Source organism: Megalobrama amblycephala, unplaced genomic scaffold (assembly GCF_018812025.1).
Source record: "Megalobrama amblycephala isolate DHTTF-2021 unplaced genomic scaffold, ASM1881202v1 scaffold383, whole genome shotgun sequence".
Lineage (NCBI taxonomy): Eukaryota > Metazoa > Chordata > Actinopteri > Cypriniformes > Xenocyprididae > Megalobrama > Megalobrama amblycephala.
In genome coordinates this window covers 171,020-180,695 of record NW_025953352.1, presented here as the reverse complement: position 1 = coordinate 180,695, position 9,676 = coordinate 171,020, and the positions used below count along the sequence as shown (strand labels likewise).

Sequence of the window (9,676 nt, the reverse complement as noted above, 5' to 3'; positions counted from 1 at the left end):
TCAATGACAGCACTCATCAAGCTTGTTGCGATCTGCTTCCTGTTTTTTTTTTTTTTTTTCTGGCCAATCTAGTTTTAGTTTGGCTATTGCACGAGTTACTACCTCGAGCAGCTCCTCATATGCATATGAGTGAGAAATCAGAGCTGGATGCAGCCAACACTAGTTTGTTGGAGTAAAGAGAAAAAGCAAAAGAAAGGAAGGACACCTGTCGTAAGCTCTTCCACCAACTTCACCTATCAGAGTCGCTGCACCATCTTGGCAGATGCAGGACCCGAACCACGGGTGACTCCCCCTGACTCCCCCTCCTTGTCAAGAGAGCCAGGTGAGAGCGGAGCGTCCTCATTGTACAACGCTAACAATGCTGACAATCACCCCCGTGGAGGGCTAACTCCCCTGATAACAGGGCTTTGGAGGAAGCCACTCTTCTAGTTGAGTGGGCTTTGATCAGGAGAGGCGAAGGCAAGTCGCGTGCCTCGTATGCTGCAGAAAAAGCCACCTCAATCCACCTGCTAATCGTCTGCTTAGAGGCAGGGGAATCCTTCCTAAGTCACACAAGTAGCTGGTCCGTTCTTCTTCAGCCGGAGGACCTATGCACATAGGACCCCAAGGCTCTAACGGGATAATAGATTTAGCTTTTCTTGTTCAGCCGACACATGAGGTGGAGGATGAAAGACCTGCAGAATAACAGACCGTGCCACATTTGAAGGCACCTTGGGCACATAGCCCGGTCTAGGGTGGAGTATGGCCTTGACCCTTCCAGGAGCAAACTCCAGGCAAGAGGGAGCAACAGAGAGAGCCTGCAGGTCCCCATCTCTTTTAAGGGATGTAATAGCGAGCAGGAAGACCACTTTGAAAGAAAGAAATTTTTCTGCCACCTCGTCAATGGGTTTGAAGTGTGCCAGGGAAAACCCTTCCAGAACCACTGCAAGGTCCCACACAACTCTGGCCTGGACGACAGGCCTCATCCTCCGAGCACCATGAAGGAAACTAATAATAACTTGGTGTTTCCCCAAAGGGCCCTCAGCTTAAAGGCATGTGGATGGCCGCCACATAGACCTTTAACGTGGATGGGGAAAGACCATCAGAGAAATGGCTTTGGAGGAACTCCAGCACTGAGGCCACTGTGCAGTTAACTGGGTCCAACTGACGTTCCCTGCATCATAAAGTGAAAACATTCCACTTAGGGCATAAATTTTCCTTGTGGAGGGAGCTCTAGAGTTCAGAATGGTCTCAACAACCTCAGTTGAGAGACCGGTGCTCAGAACCTGGTTCCCCTCAGGGTAGTGTTGCTTTCGTCAACGAAAATTATGACAAAATATCGTCGTCAACGAAACTTTATCACGTGACAAATGAGACGAGACGCAACGTAAATGCTGGTCTTGTGACGATGACTATAATTAAATGTATAATGCAATATTGTTGACAAATAAAAACGAGACTAAATGTGGTTTACAAAATAAAAACTATACTAAAATGTCTCTTCATTTTCGTTGACCAAAACGAGACGAGATGAAATGTTATAACGTTATTTCGTCTTGTTTAATCACGTTATTATTATTATTTTGCAGTATTTCTGTTTCCTGTGTCTCACTTCAGGGGCTGCATCAGGTCGCACTGCGCAGACGCAGGCGACATCACTTCCTCTGACATAGAGAAAGGGACGGATATGTAGGTAAATATGTAGATTTCACGTGCTCATAACTTAATAAAAAATGCACATCATTATTTAAATCAGATTCTTACGATTAAAATGAATCCAAAATCAACATAACATATTGCGTTGATCACAAGATATTACTCACGGAATGATTTAACATACTTGGCTAAAAACATCTCTCATCTTTCTGGGATGCAGTGTGTATCCAATGTTCCCGGACCCATCCATGTTCGTTTTCCAACGTGGAATAACACAAAATAGGTATCATCTTAAATCTTAGAAACTCAGCTTTTTAATGCATCTAATGTGTGCTGAGAAGTGCCTCTATTTTTAGTTACTCTATTTGCAGTGAAATAATAGTTCTAATGAAAACCACAGCAGAACTACAACACACGTCTGTGTTTCGAGAACAATTCTGCGGCTTTGAACGAATCGTGAGAGTCAATGATTCAATGATTCATTCACAGCCATTCGTTACTGAATGAATGACTCACTCATAAAAACAGTGACTTGCTGCCACCTACTGGCGGTTTTAGTTTAATATTTAAAAGTTTTACTTCGTTTACCATCATTGCATATTTCTCTATTGAACATTTTTTATTTAAAACATTATTTATTTTATAAAGTTATTCATAAAAGTAAAAAAAAAAAATGCACTGGAAAATCAATTTAGGGGGCAAATATTGTCCCTTAATGGCAAAGGTTTGACTGCAGTCGAAGTGGAAGAGAGGAGGTACGCAGAAGGATGGTGATCCCTTCAGGGGGTACTCCAAGCTAAAAAGTTTGGGAGCCACTGATCTATAAAATGTAGGTAACAATATAACCTTGTTTAAAATGGGTTTGGCTAAAAGAATTTTAGTTTTGTCTATACTACTAGGTACTATACTATATTGACTGGTTTAAATAGAATTGCATTACTAAGAGACTAAAATAAAATTTTCATTGACTAAAATAAGACTAAAATGTCATCAGTTTTCGTCGACTAAAACTAGACGAAAATAGTCATGGATAATTCTGACTAAAATAAGACTAAAATGCTCAGACTTTTAGTCGACTGAAACTTGACTAGACTAAAAAGACTATGAACGTGACAAAAACTAATAAAAACTAAAATGACAGCTTGACACAAAGACTAGACTAAAACTAAAATTAAAACAGGCCGCTAAAGACAACACTACCTCAGGGGCCAGACCCATAGTTTCCATAACTTTGGCCAGGGGTCTTGATACAACAGGTTTTGACTGATAGGGATTTGCCACAGGGTGCCTGCTAGGAGAGCTACGGGCCACACTCGGGCCGGCCAGTACGAGGCTACTAGAAGTAGGCTGACCCCGTGCCGGAGGACCCTCTCTAGAACTCCTGGGAGCAGAGCGATTGGGGGAAAAGCATACAGGCACTGCCAGGGCCATGCCTGAACCATGGCATCCAGCCCCAAGGGAGCTGGATGCGTGAGGGAGAACCAGAGCTTGCAGTGGGTTTTCTTGTGAGGCGAACAGATCCACCTCCACATGACCAAATCTCCTCCATTATCCGGGCCTTAGCCCTTGTCTCGACAGGATGTCTGCTCCCAAATTTTGGTCCCCGGGGATGTACATAGCTCTGGGAGAGAGCAAGTTTCCCTAGGACCACAGGAGGACTTGATGCGCCAATCTGCACAGAGGGCACGATCTCAAGCTTCCCTGTCGAATTATATATATATATATATATATATATATGAGACCACCAACATATTGTCTGACCGTATCTGGACATGATGGCCCCTGAGATCTGGAAGTGTCTCAGGGCTAAGAACACAGCCATCTCCAGGCAATTTAAATGCCACGAAAGATGATGCCCTCTCCACAGACCTCTGATAAAGTGGCCTTAAATGACAGTGATGGCCTGGTCTAGCCTGATGTTGGTGACTGTAGTCAGAATACTCTCTATATGAGCAGAAGACAGCTGTGCCCGTAACTGAGTCCCATACTACCCCCAGAAACGTAGTTCTCTACTGGGGATACAGTGAGCTTTTATTGACATTCAACCTTAAACCCAAGCACTCTATGTGGCGGAGAACGAAATCTCGATGTCGAACCGCCATCTCCTCTGACTGAGCTAAGATGAGCCAGTTGTCAATGTAGTTGTGTATACAGATGCCCTGGAGTCTCAAGGGAGACAGCGCCACATCCATACACTTTGCGAAGGTGCGAGGGGACAGAGCAAAACCGAATGTAAGAACCCGATACTACACATTTCCCCCAAAAGCGAACCTCAGGTTCTTCCTGTTTTGGGGAAGGATGGATATATGGAAATACACATCTTTTAGATCTATGGTGACAAACCAGTCCTCGGATCTGATTTGACTCACAATGATAGGGATGGTTAGCCTCTTGAATCTGAATGTGAATCTGAATCTCCTCAGACAACGATTCAACACCCTGAGATCTATGATGGGGCGTATCCCTCCATCCTTCTTGGGAACTATGAAGTACTGGCTGTAGAACCTGGTTTCCCTATCATGAGGAGGAATAATTTCTATGGCCTTCTTTACTAAGAGAAACTGAACTTCCATATCCATAACCCGAGCCTGCTCAGGGCTAACAACTGTGTGCACTACACCATTGAACTTCGGTAGACAGTACTCGCACTGAATTCTGTAACCTTTCTCGACGGTACGCAGGACCCATAGAGATATGGGTTCCTCCAATCTTCTACTTGCTCCACTAGGGGAATCAGTCTCTTGAGACTGACCCTGGGTGTTATGGTTGAAATAATTTCGGTGCCCTGAAGCGGCTGGCCAGCAGGGGAACACAAAGAACATTTTCTACAGGCCTCATATGAGAAAGCAAACTCAAAAAGAGCCACAAAGAGAATGAGGGGACACTTCGATTTTTGTTCGCTGAAAACCGATGTGTCCCAAAATGCACGAGGCGGCAGGAAGCAAACATTGTTTTCCTGAGGGCTTCAAGGAGGAGCGAGATGTTGCTGCTCCATCACGAGGGGGACCACCCTCAGAGTCCTGCACTATGCATCAGGACCTCTTTCCCGAAGCCTTCCTTGCCTGAATGACAGCCCTCAGATCTGTATTTGGCTTGGAAGACTTTGGTTGAGACTGTTGTCTTTTCCCCCAAGCTCTTTGAAGGGGGGCATGAGAGTTGCAGGAGTGAGGAGCTGACAACTGACATGTGGGGCTGATCCCTGGCAGCAGCCCCACGAGATCTAGAACGACGACGGGGGATAAACTATTTGAAAGCAGCTGACTGTCGTTTCACCTCCTGAAACCTTTCGACGACAGTGTTTACTAGGATCTTTTAAAAGGTCGGCTTGGTATGCCTGCATGATTCCCATAGTGTGCAGGCATGCACCAGCGTGACCCGCCTGCCATATATTGCCCTACCTTACCAATGCTGAAGTTGTATGGCAGGGTTTGGTGGGCAGCCGCCGGAGCCTTTAGGGATGACGCAGCGTCGGGTGAGAGCTAAGATGCGAGAGACTCTTCAACCCGTGGCATCATCCCATAGCCGTTCTCTTAAAATAGACTAAATAGACTAAAAATAGACTAGACGCCCAAAATAGACTAATAATTATGCATAGTTGGGCTCGATAGTCTGGCAAAGAACGGACCTTTTCCACAATCTCGACACCTTGGTGTGGAGATCCGGGAAAGAAAGGCAGATTCCAGTGTGAAGGCTGTGACCGAGCCTGCAGGAAGCGCTGATGAAAAGCAAGCTTGATGAGCGCTTCCTGCAGGCTCGGTCAGAGCCTATACACCAGAATCTGCCTTTCTTTCCCTTTTCTGATGGCCATTCAATATTTCATTTGGCCACCACTCTGGTCACCACCTCCAGCAGCTTGTCAAAAGCAGGGGATTGAGGTGGCGAATCCTCAATCTCGCCTGCCTCAACGCTTAAATGTCTAATTCCTCAGAACCAGACATTTAAAGCATCGGGTCCTCACCCAGGGCAGAAGAATCTGCAAAACAGGCTTCCATTCCCTGAGTGGGAGCATCAGAGCTGGTTTCTGAAAGCTGAGAAAGGGCCAAAGCCATCTCAACATTCTCCACCAGCTCCACCCATGAATGAAGATGGGTCCCAATCCACAGACAGTGCAAGCCTGGCCTGACTCATCAAACAGGGTCAGGGGGAGCGGAGCATCCTGAGTGGCAGCAGCTCACAGTTTGCACAGACAGCACCCTCGAGTGCCGCCTGCATGCTCCGCTCCGAGGCAAATAACACACAGCAAGTGTGTATCTCCCTCTGGATTAAAATGAGGACAGGGAGACGCACACTGCCTAAATTGCCTCTGACTCGCCATTTTTATATATATATATAAGGGACAATACAACACCAAATACGACAGACAAGATCAACACAAAACGCTTACTGAAGACAGAAAGCTGACACTGTTGTGTGCCGGCTCACCATTGTAGCTTCCGGTACGCTGGCACATGTGACATAATCATGAAAAAACACCAATAAAGATTGGACTAGCTCAATATGTACTTCAGACGTGGTCACGCTGGAGGCGTTCCCCAAAGTGTCGTTCCAATGCAGCATGAGTTCCCTCGACAGGGAACAAAGATTGTTTGTGTTGTGTAGCGAAAATTAACTCAAAGGGGAAATATTAATAATTATTCATAACTCATGATTATTAATTATGATTAATTATTAATATGCAAATCCGTTAATTAGATTAACTGGACGTAGCTACATTAAAATTAACATTACAATCAGTTAACCTGTTCGTCCAGTGAACGCTCAGTGTTGATTGTTTATTAATTCTAAGAAATGTCAATTTCCAAGTTAGGCTGAGGAGCGTCGGATCTGCAGGTTGAGGATAACTCTTGACGTTATCGTCTGAAGTTGTTGCCAGTCTGTTGGGTGATGAGCACATGGCTGGGTGTTGTAGGCCAGGGGCCTACCAGCCTTGCGGCCGGGCCTAGAGAGGCCGGCCGCAAGGAGATTTGTTCGGTCCAGAAGCAAGGAAGAAGAGAGAGGAGTGTCACTGTTCACTGGGTTTTAACCTCTGGTCAAAGTCACACCTCTCAGTTGTTGACCGGACCAATGAAGATGTTGTAATTCCGGGTGGCAACACCCCTCCTGTCAGGGCTTTTACAACCCAGAAAGATTAACAAGCTGAGTTCTTGAATCAGATCTATTAAAGATTCTTGTAATACTGATGTGTTGCACAGGTATGGACATACCGCATACACAAGCATTTAAATCTTCCCGCTACGAACGTATAGACACTAAACATGGCATGATTGAAGTTACCGTGCAGGTCATAACATTTAACAATCATCAAACATGTAAATACAATGAGTACAATACAACATCAGTAATAATGGATACCATTTCCTGAGAAGGATTCATTTATAGCACAGTCTGTCCATTAATGCCATAGAGTCTGTGTTCTGTGTGGAAAATGCAGGGAAGATACAGATTTTCTGTGTCTCTACTCTGTTCTCCATGCGGCAACCACATTCCTCAGCGCAATAAACTTGTAACTGAAAACTTCCCGGGGGATGGGGACAGACTCCAGAGTGAGCTTAAAACTATTGGTTAACTAACCAATAATTGTGTCTGATTTGCCTCAGTCATTACAGTTGTCCCGCATTATCAAGTGAGGGCACAGCAACGCACAACTCCTATACTGCTTGCTTGCCATACTAGTCTAATTCACAAAATGATATGAACTATATTACAAATGGTCACACAAATACACACAGACATGAGGCTGATGACCTGTAATGAAGGTGCTATTTAATTGTCAACTAGTAAAAAATTGTAATTGTGCCTGTAGAAGAGTGTTGTTGTAGCTTGTTCCATTAGCATTGAAGAAAGCATGAGTTGAAACATCTGCTCTTTGGTCTGTTTTTAAGACACTTCACTTTTTGTGCACTTTTTTCACTTTTCATATGTTAAATTAAATTTGGTCTATCAGTTTTTCATTGTGTGGACAATTTTGACTATTTTGTTGAAACAGAATGCCAGGATGAATAATCATGACATAAATTGTTGCATAACTGAAAATGCAAATAGAAAATTTAGAAAGGACTGCTAATTTGGATGTGTTTCTTTGAAAAGTCATAATAATGTATTATTCTTTACACTGTCTTTAGTACCAGCTAATTTCCTGCCTTTTGGGGATGGAGACACACAAAACCCATTATCAGACGATGGAACCTCTCAAGCAATTTCCTTGCAGCATCCTTTCAAATACTTCCAAAGCACATACAGTCAGATCTTTGTAAGCATTTGAGTTTGTTATTGTTGTTGCAGATTTATAAAATTGTAAGAATATTCAGTAATTGATACTAATATTTTATGGGTCTTTTTCATTGTCTGTTTTAGCTGTGCACTGCATCATTCATTTTTAGTCAAATATTTTGACATTAAAACTTGTTTTGGTTCTTAATTTTAGGTGAACAACAATGGCCATATAACATTTAATGAGCCACTGTATGCCTACAACCCAATTTTGAAGTCTGAAAGAGACATCATTGCTCCTCTTTGGACTGACCTTGACAATAGACGGGGTGGATCTGTCTCCTATAGAGAGGATACAAGCAGTGCTGTACTGGCACAAGCCTCTGAAGCTGTTAAGCAATACTTCCCTAACATACCATTTGCTGCTACATCTGCTTTTATTGCTACCTGGGACAGGGTGCCATACTATAGTGGTGGAGGGGTAAGACCTACAGTAATCAATGATTATCAATACATTATCTATGTTTTTTTTTTTCTTTCGAGGACTTTGAATGCTGTTTATTCATTTTGTGAAGGTGGTTACTTTTCAAGTGGTTTTAGCCTACAATGTTCATCGCTCTTTCATACTATTCAACTATGGTGATATTGCTACAACAGTGCAAAGTTGGATGGTAAGTGAATTACAGGTCCATAAAAACACTAAATGATAAGGAACTGTTAATTCAATACTTCCTGTACTGGCAAAATAAAGCTTTGTTTTGAAAAGGTTGGGAATTCTAAAAATTCTGTTTACTTCTACAGGCTGGTTATCATACAATGGACTCTGTCAATTCATTCACAATTCCAGTAACCAGGGCCAGAGAACTCTCAACCAACAGCAATATTAATGTGCCTGGGCAATGGTCTTTCCATGTTGATGGCTCACCAAACTGTAAGACAATGTTTCAAAAATAACATTTCTGAGCTTATGTTTTGATAGCATAAATAAAACAATCCCTTGTCACTTATACTTTTTTAGTGCCAACTATGTTCCTATCTTTGGAGGATGGAAAAATATTGAACTCCTTTGCTGAAAATGGAAGCTCTGAAGCCATTTTCTTGCAGCAGCCTTTCAAATACTTTGAACGCACATACAGTCAGATCTTTGTAAGCACAATTTATTTCGATACCTATAATTTATTCAAAATTCTCTTTAAAATACCGTTGAGAATTTTGGTCCTAAATTTTAGGTGAACAACAATGGCCATCTAACGTTTACTGAGCCACTGTCTGCCTACATCCCCTTAATGGATTCCGGAAGAGACATCATTGCTCCACTTTGGACTCGCCTTGACAATAGACATGGAGGAACTATCTCTTATAAAGAGGATACAAGCAGTGCTGTACTGACACAAGTCACTGCAGCAGTTAAGCGATACTTCCCTAGCATACCTTTTGCTGCTACTTCAGCTTTTGTCGCTACCTGGGACAGTGTGCCATACTACAATGGTGGAGGGGTAAGACCAACAATAATCTCTAATTTCCAATTAATGGTCCATCTTGTATGGAAGACTTAATTGCTGTCTACTGGTATTTTGAAGATGGCCAGTTTCCAAGTGGTTTTAGCCTACAATGTTCACCGCTCTTTCATCCTGATCTATTATGGAGATGTGGCAGCTACAAGACAACCTTGGAGGGTAATTGGAGTGCTGCTTCTTGCGCACTGTACAAATGACAAAAACAAATATGAATAAAGAATTCAGAAGGAATTGATCATGAATGCAAAACAGAATCTTTGTCTTATTTTAATATATAATGAGAAAATAAAAAAAAATAAAATATATTTTTTACT

At 42.9% G+C, this 9,676-nt stretch overlaps 1 protein-coding gene across 1 annotated transcript; it reads left to right on the top strand.

The window, feature by feature from the left end:
* Positions 1 to 7,594: 7,594 nt before the first annotated feature.
* LOC125261250 (sushi, nidogen and EGF-like domain-containing protein 1) lies at positions 7,595 to 9,676 on the top strand. The gene is made up of 5 exons (XM_048179866.1): positions 7,595 to 7,885; positions 8,060 to 8,516; positions 8,647 to 8,776; positions 8,864 to 8,991; positions 9,075 to 9,676. The coding sequence occupies exons 2-5, from the start codon at positions 8,397 to 8,399 to the stop codon at positions 9,399 to 9,401; spliced, it is 705 nt and encodes a 234-aa protein (XP_048035823.1). The 5' UTR covers positions 7,595 to 7,885; positions 8,060 to 8,396; the 3' UTR covers positions 9,402 to 9,676.

Bases quoted from the DNA above. Each gene is read 5' to 3' on its own strand.
- LOC125261250 (XM_048179866.1), top strand. From the start codon at position 8,397: ATGCTGTTTATTCATTTTGTGAAGGTGGTTACTTTTCAAGTGGTTTTA. The intron at 8,517-8,646 runs GTAAGTGAATTA...TTACTTCTACAG, and splicing joins CAACAGTGCAAAGTTGGATG to GCTGGTTATCATACAATGGA. The intron at 8,992-9,074 runs GTAAGCACAATT...CCTAAATTTTAG, and splicing joins GCACATACAGTCAGATCTTT to GTGAACAACAATGGCCATCT.